General features: G+C 38.8%; 1 protein-coding gene across 1 annotated transcript in view; it reads left to right on the forward strand.

Annotated features, from left to right (window-relative positions):
• Window positions 1–5,429: 5,429 nt before the first annotated feature.
• Window positions 5,430–14,589, forward strand: part of AGPS (alkylglycerone phosphate synthase) — a gene marked incomplete at its 3' end in the record, with an annotated part of 102,549 nt that continues 93,389 nt past the window's right edge. Inside the window, exon 1 of the mRNA XM_084237052.1 lies at window positions 5,430–5,827. Within this exon, the coding sequence (XP_084093178.1) occupies window positions 5,496–5,827 (332 nt within the window). The 5' untranslated portion in view covers window positions 5,430–5,495. The remainder of the gene's footprint in view (window positions 5,828–14,589) is intronic.

Consider the following 14,589-nt stretch of genomic DNA (forward strand, 5'->3'; position numbering starts at 1 on the left):
CCCATGAGTTGATCTCACAGTATCCATGTAGCCATTTCTTTTCTCTCTAGTATGGATTGTCTTTCTCAAATGCTCTCTTCCTTTTATGAGCCTCACTCCTACCCCTGTAACAGTATTTAGGATCTACTATATATGTCTACTATATATTTTGCTCATTAACCTTTTAATACACCTGAAAAGCAGTCATTACTATTTCAGTTTTACAGACAAGGAGCCAAGCCCAGAGATAACTCTAGATAACTCTAGACAACACATCTTGTCAATAATACAGCCAATTTTCAAACCCAAGTCTGTCTGGCAAGAGGTTAGTGGTGTTAGCCACTGTACTAAATACATCAGTATTTAATTAATTTAGTCTAATTAAATTTAAATGGGCTAAATGATAAGATTTTATACTCAGACTGGTTAAAAGAAAACACCTAAACACTGTTTACAAAGAGGCACAATAGGTTATATAGATGCAAAAAGATTAGTATCCAGTAGTGATACACTAGTGAATAGCACACATGTACATTAAACTTTAAGACAAAAATCATTATTAGAAACAAAGTGTGATGTTTAATCACTTACAAAAGACTCAATTCATCAGGAAAATATAATAATTTTGAAATTTCTGGTATGCAGCTTCCAAGCAGAGAAACAAAAATTTGCAGTACAAAGAAACAGAGAGATCCATAATAATACTGGGAGATTTTAGCATACTTTAAAACTGATACAGTAAGTAGACAAAATACCAATTCTGATATAAGCAATACAACCACTAGGTCAGATTTGTATTTGGGAAATACTATGCCACAAAACAAAAGAGAATACTCATTCTTTTCAAATATAAATGGAAACTATTTGGAAATTAGAAATTAGTAATAGTGAAAATACTGTTATCAAAACTTGAAGTTAATTGCTTAGAGAGAAATTTACAACCCTAAAATTTATATTAGAAAACATACACATAAAAAGACTGAGAAATTAATGAGGCAAGGATTCATTTTAAAGAAATTCTAGAAAAGGTTTAAAATAGAAAACAAGGAATATTAGCAGAAATTAATAAAAAGTATGCATATAATAGGACCAAATAAAGTCCATAGTGGGCACTTTAAGAAGTTAACAAAATTGATAAATGCCTTGGCAAACTGATTCAGAAAGAGAAAGAGAGAGAGAGCGAGCATGAGCGCAAAATAACCAATGTTGAAAATGAAAAAAATGGGATATTACCACAGATAACAGAGACATTAAAATGATAACAGAAGCTACTACGACAAACTTCATGTTAGTATATTTGAAAATGTAAATGAAGTGGCAATTGCTAGAAACACACTGTGAAAGACTAAAACAAATAGAAATAAAAATCTGAATAGCCTAAACTATTTAATCTGTAAATAAAAGCCTTCCCATAGTGAAAACTATAGCTTCAGATGATATTTTTGAATTCCAACAAATATCAAAAGAAGAAATAATGATCAATCTCAATATACACTTCCTAAATTGGAAAAACAAAGATCTACTCACTAACTTATTTCATGAAGCCAGCAAAACCTGATACATTCCTGTTAGAAAAAGGGAAACCATAGACCAACTTTACTTAAAAATGTAGATTATTTAATATGTTGTATTCATGAATACACAAAAAGGCCAATATATCATGTCCAGATGGGGCTATGGCAGCATTGCAAAGTTGGCTGGAAATGGATAGCCAATCAGTATAATTAACAGAATAGAAGAGAAAAATCATATGAGCATCTCAACAGATGCAGAAATAACATCTGAAAAAATCAGCAAATTAGGATAAAAACTTTCAGCTAATTAGGAGTAGAAAGTCAGTTCCTTAATCTGCTAAAAAGCTAATTAAAACAAATAGTGACCTCCTTTACTGAAATGTTGAGACATTTCCTTTTGAAACCTGGAACAAGGTAAGACTGGCATTACGAAACATTTTATTCAACTTTGTACTGGAGGTTTTAGCTAGCTCAGTAAGGCAAAAAAATAAAAAAGGATTGGAAAGGAAGAAATCAATTGCTGTTATTCACAAAGAATGTAACTATATATCGAAGCCTTAAAAGCATATATAATAGTTAAGATAGTGTGATAATTGCATAAGATAGATGAAAAGATCAACAAAATAGAATAGAGAGCCCACAGACTAATGCTATATGGACACTTGAATAAGATAAAGGTGACAAAGTAAAATAAAATCTTTCAACAAGTGGTGCTGAGACAGCTGGATAATCATATGGGGCGGGGGGAAACAAAATCAAAACCTGATCTCCACATCATAGACAAAAATCAATTCCATGTAAACTGTAAGTATAAATGTCAAAGGAAAACCAATAAAGCTTTTAGAAGGTACTACCATAGATTTCTCTTCATTACACACTCACAAACAATGATATCCAAATGGCCAACAAACATAGAAAAAGGTCACTTGATCTCATTGACAATGAGGGAAATGCCAATGAACACAAAAAAGATAATAATATATAATAACTGAAATTAGATTGACAACAACATGTTAGAGCAACTAAAACTCTCATCTACTGTTGGGATAGATTTTGTACAGGCCCTGTGGGAAACAGTTTGACAATTCATTATCTACTAAACTTGTATACTTTATGTCCTGCAATTCTATCCTAGATGGGTGCTCAACAGAAATTCATCAACATGTCCACCTACAGAGAGAAGCCAAGACTGTTCATCACAACCTTTTCTACAATTGTCCCAAACTGGGAACAACTCAAATGTCTAATGATTGTAGCATACATGCATTCAATGTACCCTTTGGTACATGCATTCAATGAAATAATATACAGCAAAAAAAAAAAAAGAATGCACTGCCACTATATGCAACAATATGGATGAATCATGCAAACATAATACTTATGAAACAAATCAGAGAAAAAAGAACATAGTGTATGATTCCATCTAAGTAAGTGCAAAAAAACAAGTAAAGGATGCATGTGTATGTTAAAGCCATAAAGAAAAATAGGGAAATGTTTTTCATAAAACTCAGGATATCGCAACTTTTGGTAGGGAAGGAGAGGGCCTAAGGGAGACCATCAGGGTGCTGTCAGTATCTATTCTCAACCTAGATGGAAGTAACATGGTGCTTGATACATGATAATTTATGCATTGGTTTACTTTTTTTCTGCATTATATCATATAATAAATGTGTGAAAATGCAAGAATTTAGCAGATCTAAAGTTGAGTAATGAAAATCAGTTCAGTAAAGAAGTTTTTGTGCATGTTTCAGGAATCAATCTATGCTATATAGGTGCTATTATGCCTCATTAGAAGAGATGTTATAAATGCAAATAAAGGCTGCTTCATTTAAAAATCCACAGTTCATGGGCTTACCCCATTGTTTCTATGCATGTGGCCTATGCATTGTTTCTATGCATGTGGATTCCAGTGGAATGCAGGTAAACAAGGCTAAGATTTCCAGGACTTAGAAGGAACAATTCGTTAAGATGGCTATCCCGAATGTGAAAATCACCAAGGTTTGTGCTTTTGTGGGAATCATAAGCATCTTAATGGGATATGCTTCATGTGAAACATTTCTCTCTCTTAGGCAGCATAAATTTTTGGCACTCTGCTTGGGTTTTTCTCTCATAAGGAGAGGGGATAAGATTTCATAAGGTCACCTATACCCCACTTATTTCATCTACTAGTACCACAGATCTTCCCCCACATATATTCTAACTCTTAATTAGTCTGATTATAACATTTAGATGAATCATTGGCTAAAATATTTTGCAACTCATAGGACACAGTAATAAATTAGGTATATAATAGGCTTGCAATAAATGCTTTTAATTCCTGTATGTGTTTCATTACTATATACATGTATTTGAAATATATAATCAGTAATTTTTCTACTGGTACCTAACTTTGGTTTACATCAAACATATCACCAATCAGAAAAGAATTTTGGTTCTTTTATTAATATCTTCAGTATTTGTAAGTTTTAGCTCCTGAGAGTTGGCAAGAAGCATGTCCATAGCTCAATGTGGACAAGAATAAAGAAATCAGTTATCTACATTTATATTTAAAGTGTCGGTAATGTTATATTGAGTTCTCTGAGAGTCAAGAAAAAATTAATACACCCATCTCATTCCAAAAAGCTGAGGAAATTGTTACTGATAAAAGTATTTTGGCAATAAATCCATGGACTTTATATGCTTTCAAGTACATGTGCGAGTCAGTTTTAATGCTGTTCTGGTATCATCTATAGAGGTTGTGGGAAGCTCTAAGAGTAGACAGTTGCTGGACTCTCAAATTCGAGGAGGCTTTCTCCTTAAATCACCCAGTAACATATGTTCCTTTTCTTTACTTTAGTACATTTGAAATAGCCACTGGCTTCCCCCTTTGAAAGAGAACAATAGTTAGAAGCTGCAGCTAAACAGGAGTTGGGTTCAATAATTCTGAATATTTAATATTTAGTGCTGAATTTTTTCCTAAGATCTGGAGAACTGGCATACAAATCAAGTCCTCCTCCCTATTGCTTTAACTTTCTCAGAACTATTAAATAACTCAGGGAGTTTCTTAATGCTTTCATGGAGTCTGTATTAGGAAAAAAGGTGACTAAATTTGGCTTGAAATTTTTATGATTATCCTTTCTCTCACCATTCCCAAGCCTTATCTTTGAACTACACATTATAGGAAGGGGAAATTTACTTCTGATGTATAAGTCTGCAGGATGGTTTGTAAAATACTATCTAACCCAGTGTAAAAATGGTTTTGGAGCACTGTTCTATAATTTCACCGTGTCATTGTGCAGAAATGAAGTTAATTTGCAAATAAGTAGGCGCTTTTAAGAACAGCTGTTGGGCAATTTTATCTGTAGCAATAAAATAGGTTGCCTCCATTAGACTAAAGAGCACCACATCCAAAAGGAATGGCAAGAGAACTTAGGTTACAACTTATATGTAGCATTTACGAGCTGTATGTTCTCAGGCAAGTTAGTGGTTGAGCCTCAGTTTTCACATCTGTAAAATGGAGATCACTTACTTGATATCTAATATTACTCATAGTGCTACACTTGAAATAGGCGATAGAAAATGATAACCTATTTGCCCTACCGGTGACAGGCAACCAATTTTGAGTAACTTTAGTGACCTGGCAGGGAGAAGGCGCAGCAAGAGCGCATTCAAGTAAAGGATGGCCCTGGTTCCGGTTGTCAGTTCCAGCAGCACTGCCCATGCCTCCGGTTCCAAGGCGTCTGGCTCTGAAAGCTACTCCGGAGGCCCAGATGACACCACCCAGGGCACTGGGGTGTCCTGAGTATGCTTGCGGTTTGGCTTCAGGTCCGGCCCGGGCTGGGCCAATCCCGAGACAGCTCAAACTCACCTGCTTAGCAGGTGCTGTCATTCCAAGGCGTGACCGCCGAGAGCGGGCGGGGGCGGTGGGCGGGGGCGGTGGGCGGGGGCTGAGAATGTGAAGCTCCAGGCGCATGGCACCCGCCGCCCAGTCGCCGCAGTGGCTGCCGGGATGCGCCGCAGCGAATGGTCGCGCCGGGCGCCGCTGTGAGTGACCTTTCACCCGCGCCCAGCGGTCCGGGGCGGCGGCACAAGGCGGAAGCCATGGCGGAGGCGGCTGCTGCAGCCGGCGGGACGGGCGCTGGCTCGGGCTCCGGCTGTGTAGCGGACCGGGACCGGGACCCTGAGCGGGACCGCGCCGGGCGGAGGCTGCGGGTTCTCTCGGGCCATCTGCTGGGCCGGCCCCGAGAGGCTCTGAGTACCAATGAGTGCAAAGCGCGGAGATCCGCGTCGGCGGCCACGGCGGAGCCCACGGCCACTCCCGGCGCGCAGGAGTCGGGCACCATCCCCAAGAAGCGGTGAGTAGCGGCCGGGTGGAGTGAGTTGGCAGCTGGGGACCAGGCCGGGCCTGTGCTGCGGGAGGGCACCGGTCAGGTGGGAAGGGAGGCATCCGGTCCCTGGAAGGATGCCGACCCCTCTCTCTCGTTCAGGAAAGAGTGGACGAGACCCTGTCTGGATGGAATGGTGGACTTGGGGCACTGTTTCGGAGTAACAGTACATGAGGAACTCTTACCGGGAATGGCTTTAAGGGGATCTTTTTTCTTGGGTTCTTAATGCTGGGAATTATCTTGCATTTGTACTTTGGGGACTAAGGTCTTGGATGGACAGAAGGAATTCTGTCATGATCCTGAGATTTAAATGTGTACTAGATGTTCGTATTGATGATCTCTTCTAATTCACGCTTGTCTGGGTGCTGCAGTTGGTGGTTCCTGGAAAGCACTGACTGATTTCTGGGGGGCAGGTTTCCACTTGCTTAGGTGCAGGAGAGAGGGTAAACGGAGGGTAGGGTTAGAAAGCAAAATCTGCAAATGTTAGTGATTTAGATACTAGTTATATATAGCTAAACTAGTTTAGTGGTAGCTACCTTGCTCGGGCATAACCAGAAGCTTAAAGACCCACGTTTGTGGTTTAAGGTGTTTGTGAGAGACCTTGATTTCCCACTTTTTGAGAGTTCTTAAAATCTTATGGAAGCTACTGGGAGAAGCTGTTTTCTAAGATATGGTTTCTCATCATAGATCAACTTTAGGGGAAAAGTTGCTAATGTTTCACATGTACTTTCAATGTGCCAGAGATTGTGCTGTAAGTCTGTTACTTTTACTCCTCACATAACTATGAAGTACGTGTAGTTATGTCCCATTTTACAGATGAAGAAATAAGATGGATTTAGAAACTTGCTACAACCTTGCGAACTATATTATGTGGGCGGTTGAGATTTAAAAGCATATAAGATTGACTCTAGTGCCTACTTCCTGAGCTGTATTGCTTCTATTGAATCCAATTATTATTAATTTAGCATTCGCGAGACTTTACTACTTACACGCTGTACTGGCAATACAGATATTTAGAAGTTTAGTATTTACTCATAATACAACTTAGTAAGGTAAAGTTATAATACAATGTGATAAGAAACTTATCTGATTAACTGTAGCAAGTGGTCATTTAATCCAATGGTGATGTGTTAGGGTAAAAGCTTCCCAGAGTAAAGACTATCTGCATAAATCTTGGAAGCTTGTGTTGGAAGTAATCTACTGAAGAGGAAAAACTGTAATGAGAGATAGATTAGGGAATTGCTAGGTGTTAAATTTGCATGAAGGGGTGAGGATGACAGGGGATTAGGGAGGACTAGAAAGACTGGTTCTGTTTGCAGGATTTTATGTGGGGCAAAACATGATTACATTTACCTTTTAGAAAGTCTGGGGACTGATTTAAAGGTTATACATTTTAGCATATAATGTATGGGAACTTTTATCTGAGTTTGAATTCGGAACTGCACGGTTGCCACCTGCATGACCATGGACAAACGACTTAACCTCTCCAGGCTTCAGTCCCCTCATGTGTGTATATAAAAACAGTAATTCTTGCTTTACGCAGTTGCAAATACAGAGTTAAGTGATCAATTACTTAGTGCTATGGTAGGTGAAATTTTTATGGAATTCAAAAATAGAGACAAATTAGGACACTATTACTTGATGAGAAATGCCATGATTCTTACCTGAGACATAATATTAGGAGTGGGCAACCTATTGGAAAAAATATTAGGAGGTAAATTTTCCCTATGGCTACAGAATGGTGTAGTAGGGAGGGATCAAGGATCACATCTTGACCTCTGACTTCACTTAATGTTATATTAACCATAAAGGGTTTAAAACATTTAATTTTCTTGATGGTGTTGTGTGCATTTGTTGTATTCACTTTTAGGCATTTGTGTGATTGTACATTTATATGCAGGTTTGCGTTTTTAGAAATAAGTCGGTAGGACAGGTATTTCTGTATGGTTGGATTTATGGGCCTTGTTCTACAAGCATTTAGAGAAAAAGTAATGTTTGTAAGTCATATTGGGGTAGTGGGTGAGCCTTTCCATATCTGAACATTACTGGTCTGCAAGTTTGTCCCTGTGTGGCTACTCCAAACACTGAAGACAACTGTAATACATTGATGGCAGAAAGTTCTGGTTTTTGGTTCAGGCTTAGAGTGGCCAGTGGCGAAACCTAGTCCTGTCAACTATTTTTAAATTTGAATCAAAATATGAGAGAACATAAAAATTTGTATTGGATGGAACAGCAAAAACTTCCTCAGAGTGATCTCCTTGTTCATGGGGAACTTCTATGTCCTGTTGCATAACCTCACCAAAGTTTGCCAGCAGCACAGCTGAGCCTAAAGGCAAGGCAAATGATGGAGGAAGGAGGAGCTAGTGTGTATATCCAATAATGTGTGAATGTGACTCTATATCAGTTATTTTGGAATTAGTTGGTGATGTGTATTATTTGTAAAATTCCTTTTTTCATAACCGTGGGTGATATCATGGGTTGTAATTATCTAATTATTACTTATCATCATGGAATCAGAGGAATGATTTTTTAACTCCATATCTTCTTACAGGATAGTCTTGCATACATTACTCAACTTTTATAGAGTATTTGCTTTATGACAGTATTATCCTAGGCACTGGAGGTGAAGAGATAAATATTAGTCCTTGACTGCAAAGAATTCACAATCTAGCAAGGGAAATGCACATTCCAGTACACTTTGATGGAGCCACTGTAGGCATAGAAATAGCACAAAGAAGAAGTGGTGTATACTCTAGGGGGTAGAGGAAACTTTCTGGGGCATTTTAAAATATTGATGATTGCATAGCAGGTTGATTAGATGGTGAGGAGAGTTTGTATTCCAGGTAAAGGGAGCAGCATGTGCCAAAGCAAAGGGGCATCTTGCTTTTAAGTAACTAAATGATTCTATATTGGTAGGACTAAAATGAAAAACAGGAGCGAATTAAGAGGTCATGGAGCCCTTTGGCTGGTATGTCATCAGTTCATTCATTATTCTTCAGTCATCATTCATATGCATATTTGAGCGCTTACTATGCAACGTGAGGCAGTGAACAAAAACTCAACCTAATGAAGCTTGTATTTGAGTGGAGATATTGAACAAATAAGTAATATATGTCAGATGGTGATAAATGTAATGAAAAATGAAGCAACTGGAGAACCCTTGAAAGAATTAAGCTGGGGAGGGACACAATTAGATTGGGCTTGGGCTCGAAAGAAATCGCTCCAGCTGCAGTGTTAAGAATGAATTGGAGAGGGAAAGTGGGCATAGGGCAAGTTAAAGAAGGATTAAACCAAGATGATGGTAATGAGAATGGAGGTGAAAAGATGGATTGAGTTTTGGAAGTTGGTATGTTAAGGTTAGTGGTACATAAGACCATGTGACTAAATACCAGGAGGATTTGGATACAATGAAAACAGAAAAGGGATGACAAAGTTCTCAGGATTGCTGATATTTAAGGGGATGTTAGAGCAAAACATGTTATACTTGTCACGTGGTCTCCTCTGAATTGTTTCTAATTACTTCTCAGAAACATATATACTCATTATTTAGAGTTCCTGAGCACAGTTTTAAGAGTGAGTTTACTTTTGTACTTTTTTTTAAAGTGCAAGTTATGAGCAGTTTCTTTTTGATCTTGCTTCTGAATGAAGTTTTATATTTGTAGGATTCATCATAAATATTAATTGACATTTTTGTGCCTTGGCTTTGGATTTAAAAGACTAATGTAATGTTATAAAAAAGAAGAAAAAAAAGAACAAACTTAGTTGACATTTGTTCCTCCATAGTGAACAGCTTTTCCAGTTGTAGTTTTAACTCAAACCTTATTGTGGTTTTGCATTACTCAGAAGTGTCCTATGGCAATTTTTATAGGGGTTGTAAACTGTTATAGTTTAGCTCAAAAGAATATCTGATTAAGCTTGCTACTAATTGTTTAATTTATTTGCTTATTCTGTATTTATCCACACAACTTTTTGAAAAATAATATATTAACATCTACTAGAATCCTTGATGTGTTTTCCAAAAGGAAAAAAGTTGAATTATGAGTTAATCTCTTATAAATGTTTCCCAGGAGAGCATCCTGAAAACCCTAAGAGCTGATACATTTCTTCAACAAGGTTATTTGCACAAGTGACCTGACATATGACTTAGAGTTGATTTTAGTAGTTATGCTAAGGGCCACTTAACCTATTTTGAGTTCTTAGCTAGGAATTCTAGAAATAGTAGTAGAATTTTAAGCCCTAATATACCAGGTACTGTGTAGAGGCTTTTTGTATATTACCACCTTTAATTCTCACAACAGCTCTGAAAATTAGGTGATATGATATGTATGTTATAGCTGAAGGTGTGTGGAATTGTGGAAGCTCAGAGAAATTGGCTTCAGGTCATGCAACTAGAAATGAAAGAGACATCATTTCAACTCTGATCTTTCTTATAGAGGCCATGTTCCTTTCTCTATGCAGTATTATTGCAGTTGAGGTCATGTTCTCTGACGGGAGCAGGAATGGGGGCGTTATATACTTGGTATTCATCAAGTTGCTTTTGTTGTCATGCCAAGTTCCAAATCTTTTGTAATTAAATATATCATGTCAAACACAGTCATATAGTTGAGAAAGCATTAGTTTATATTGTACTTACTGAATAAATTGTAAGCTATATGATGTTGTCAAAATGAAATCTATAATTTAAGAAAATAGTATACATGTGGCCATTTGTTTTTTCAGCAACACCGCACTGATAAAGAAATGAAACTAACTGATAAAGAAAAGAAATAGGAATTGTGGAGCGGGCTGTAGGATGCAGGAACATCGTTTAAAAAGATGAACCCATTTGTTTCCATTTATGAGTGAATTTTGCTATTTAACATAAGGGAGAAGACAATATTAAATGGGGGAAAGCGGAGGGAAAATGTGGAAGATTCAAAATTAGAGGAGAAAGTAGTTGAAGAGGAGAGGTCTTGGCGGATTTACTGCCTTTCTATAAGTTGTCTTTGGACTGTGAATGAACCTAGACTCCATGGTTATTTGGCATCCTACTTCTCGTAGATTACAAGTATCATTTTGGAGCGGACAACACCTAGGCTTCCTTATATCAGGAAGTAAGTTACTATAGAACCATCTGTCCTCTGGTCACTTATGTCTAGAACTAGATTGATTTGTTTTTAGGCTTCATGGAAATGGAATGCAGTTATAGTCCGGATGCTTGATGGAACACTTTCAAAACAAGTGCTAAGCACTTGTTTTATTATTCCTTTCAGTTTTATTTTTTATTACTGAGAAGACAACTTTGACTATTCAACAGGTAAGTGTGTTCATTTCAACCCCAAACCAAAGACTTCTTTTTTTTTTTTTTTAATAGAGGCATGCTTTTATTTATTTGTTTGCTGGTTTGTTTGTTTTTTTGTTTATACATGCACTGGGTACAGTCAGAAGCGCGGGAGGGTGAGAGAATTCACCAGAGCCAGAGTGGGGAGCAGAGCAGGCAGAAGGACGGAAGTACACTGCTGAGGGGAGCAGCGGGCGGCAGGAGAGGTCTGCGCACCATGTGGGACCCTCCTCCGGTGGCCGGGGAGCAGCCGGGGATCGAACCGGCGCCGCAGAGGCTGCGGGCAGCTTCGCAACCCAGCGCTCAACCGCTGCGCCACCGGGGAGGCCCCCAAACCAAAGACTTCTAAGTAGAGTTTTCTGTTTTCTCATAAAGTAGTAGCCATTCTTCTCCCACTATCACTCCTTATTTGTCAGGCTTGAGGGCTAATATTTAATTATGTCATTGTCCCAAGTCTAATTTAGAATAAGTTGAGAATTAAGACACAGTATAAACTGATGTTGATAAAAAAGCCAACTTTATTATGAATGAACCTGGGTGGAGAATGTGGCTGAGAGCTGGACTACCTAATACTTACCCTGAATTAGAATTAGATACAGGTAATGCTGGATCACAGCTGCCTGTCTGCGAGTACATAACCAGCTCCTCTAAGCTGCATACATGGCACTGCAAGATTAGAGCATAACCTTTCTGTAGGATACAGATTTCTAAAGAGAGAGGAAGGGCTGCCGCATACATTTAGTGCCATGTCTCAAAATTCACTAACTAGGTAAATCCCTCCTTCCTTGAGAAAGAATGCGTGTGAGGGTTGGGGAGAGTCCAGGACTATTACTCTTGCTGAAGGCCCTCCACATTGGAAACTGGAGGCCAGAGAATGGAGGTATTGCTGCAATGTTTTTGGAGAAATTAAGGGATAAGACTGAAAATCTATGGTAGGTAAAGTCCTCCACCTGCCTCATTACCATGTGTTATCCCCATTGCCTGCTGAGTATATTACTTGTTTTCACAGTTTCCTTGGGAGGGCAGTTAAGGTCTTAATCAGCCTTTCTCGGCCTCTCTTTCATTTCCTTGATATCTTCTATGTACCTGCTATGTGCTTGTGCTACTGACTAGAATGATTGTTATTCCCAGAACATGCTCTTCCTTCTCTTCCTTTGATACGTGCTTCTCAAAGTGTAGTATATGCAGCACTGATGGTCCTGAGTTAATCTACAGTGGTACATGGATTAAAAACTTACTTGAGGGCCTCCCCGGTGGCGCAGCGGTTGAGCGCTGGGTTGCGAAGCTGCCCGCGGCCTCGGTGGCGCCGGTTTGATCCCCGGCTGCTCCCCGGCCACCAGAGGAGGGTCCCACATGGCGTGCAGACCTCTCCTGCCGCCCGCTGCTCCCCTCAGCAGTGTACTTCGGTCCTTCTGCCTGCTCTGCTCCCCGCTCTGGCTCTGGTGAATTCTCTCACCCTCCCGCGCTTCTGACTGTACCCAGTGCATGTATAAACAAAACAAACAAACAAACAAATAAATAAAAACATGCCTCTATAAAAAAAAAAGATTAAAAAAAAACTTACTTGAATAGTTATAAATATTTGTATATATTTACTATTTTTATTAAACTTTACTGAACTATTACATAATTTATTATAAAAGTAGGTACACAAATCATAAGTTTATAGCTTATTGCTTTTCTTAAGTGAACATTTATTTGGTGTTTAGTTAAGAAACATCACTACTGGTACCCAAAGGCCCCCTTCATACTCCTTTCCAGTGCTTCTTCCCACCAAGATAACTGTCTTGATTTCTAGCACCATAGTTTGGATGTACCTGTTTGTATGTATGTATATTATGTTGGTTTGCAGCAGTGAATGTGGTAGAAGTAGAGGATCACACCTCTTCAGATGTGTGTTACCACACCACAGCCACCACCAAAGCACCCATAATGCTCCACCACAGCCCACTGGGTCCCTGCCACCTTTGCTCACCCCCTCTTTTATCTCCCCCTCTGCTTCCCTCAGTTCTACAGCCCGATTTCAAGGGTTGGCTTTGATTTAGTTTGTCTGATCCTTTGTTTTGGTTCTGTATGTTCCACAGATGCGTTAAATCATCTGGTGTTTGTCTTTATCCTGCTGACTTATTTCACTTAGCATCATCCCCTCCACTTCCTGGATTTCTTTTGAAACTTATATAAATGAAATTTTATAATGGAATCATGCAGTGTGTACTTGTTTGTGTCTGGCTTCTTTCCCTCTGTATCATGTATGTGATATTCAGTCAGATGGTGGCTAGTTGTATTTTGTTTGTCCTCAGGTGAATAGTACAGTAGTTTCTCACTTAACACTGTCCACAGGTTCTTTGAAACAGACTTTAAGTGAAACATCTATAACGAAAACAGTTGTACCGTAGGTTAATTGATATAAACAAGAGTTAAGTTTCTGTAGCATTTTTTTTTTTAAAAAAGATTTATTTATTTATTCATACAAGCACTGGGTACAGTCAGAAGCGTGGGAGGGTGAGGGAATTCACCAGAGCCAGAGCGGGGAACAGAACAGGCAGAGTGATGAAGTACACTGCTGAGGGGAGCAGTGGGCTGCAGGAGAGGTCTGAGCGCCATGTGGGGACCTTGCCCAGCAGGCGGGGATCGAACCGGCGCTGCAGAGGCTGCGGGCAGCTTCGCAACCTAGCGCTCAACCACTGCGCCACGGGGGAGGCCCCTCTGTAGCATATTTCTGGCCATAAAAACATTACCAAACTTCTATGTAAAGTCCCAGAACACTTCTAATATTAACCAGTCCTTTGTAATCATGCATTTATTCTTCATTTTCTAACCTGCCTATTCCAGTTTGAGTGTTGGTGGCCAGAGCTTATCCCAGCAGTTCAGGATGCAAGGGGACACCCTTCCATTGCAGGACTCTCTCTCTCTCTGTCTCTCTCTCTCTCCTCTCTCTCCTCTCTCTCTCTCTCTCTCTCTCTCTCTCATCAGAGTTCACAGAAAAAACTCCACATACTCGCCCTTGTGGGGAATTTTTTTTTCCTTGTCAGCCCATAACAAAACTATGTTGAACACAAATTGTTGCCAATGTGCTGTATTCTCTTTGAGTGAACATACAGCACAGTTATCCATTCTGTTACTAATGAAGGACATTTAGATGTTTGCTAATTTTAGGTTTAAATATTATTTTTAATATGAACTACATAGTAAGCAGTGTTTTTACAGATACTATTGCATGAGATTAGACTAAAATAATTAATAATGTTTAGTGTTTAATATGTTTCATTTTCTTAAGTGTATCAGTTGTATGAAATAATAAAATACTCTTAGGTACTAAATCATTCTTATAAATATATTAAATCAGATTTGTAAATACAGTGACCTTAAAGTCTTTGCAATGTCCAAATGTTATTTATGAATATGTAAAATT

The sequence above is a fragment of the Talpa europaea genome, assembly GCF_964194135.1.
Source record: "Talpa europaea genome assembly, chromosome: 1".
In the NCBI taxonomy this organism is placed as follows: Eukaryota; Metazoa; Chordata; class Mammalia; order Eulipotyphla; family Talpidae; genus Talpa; species Talpa europaea.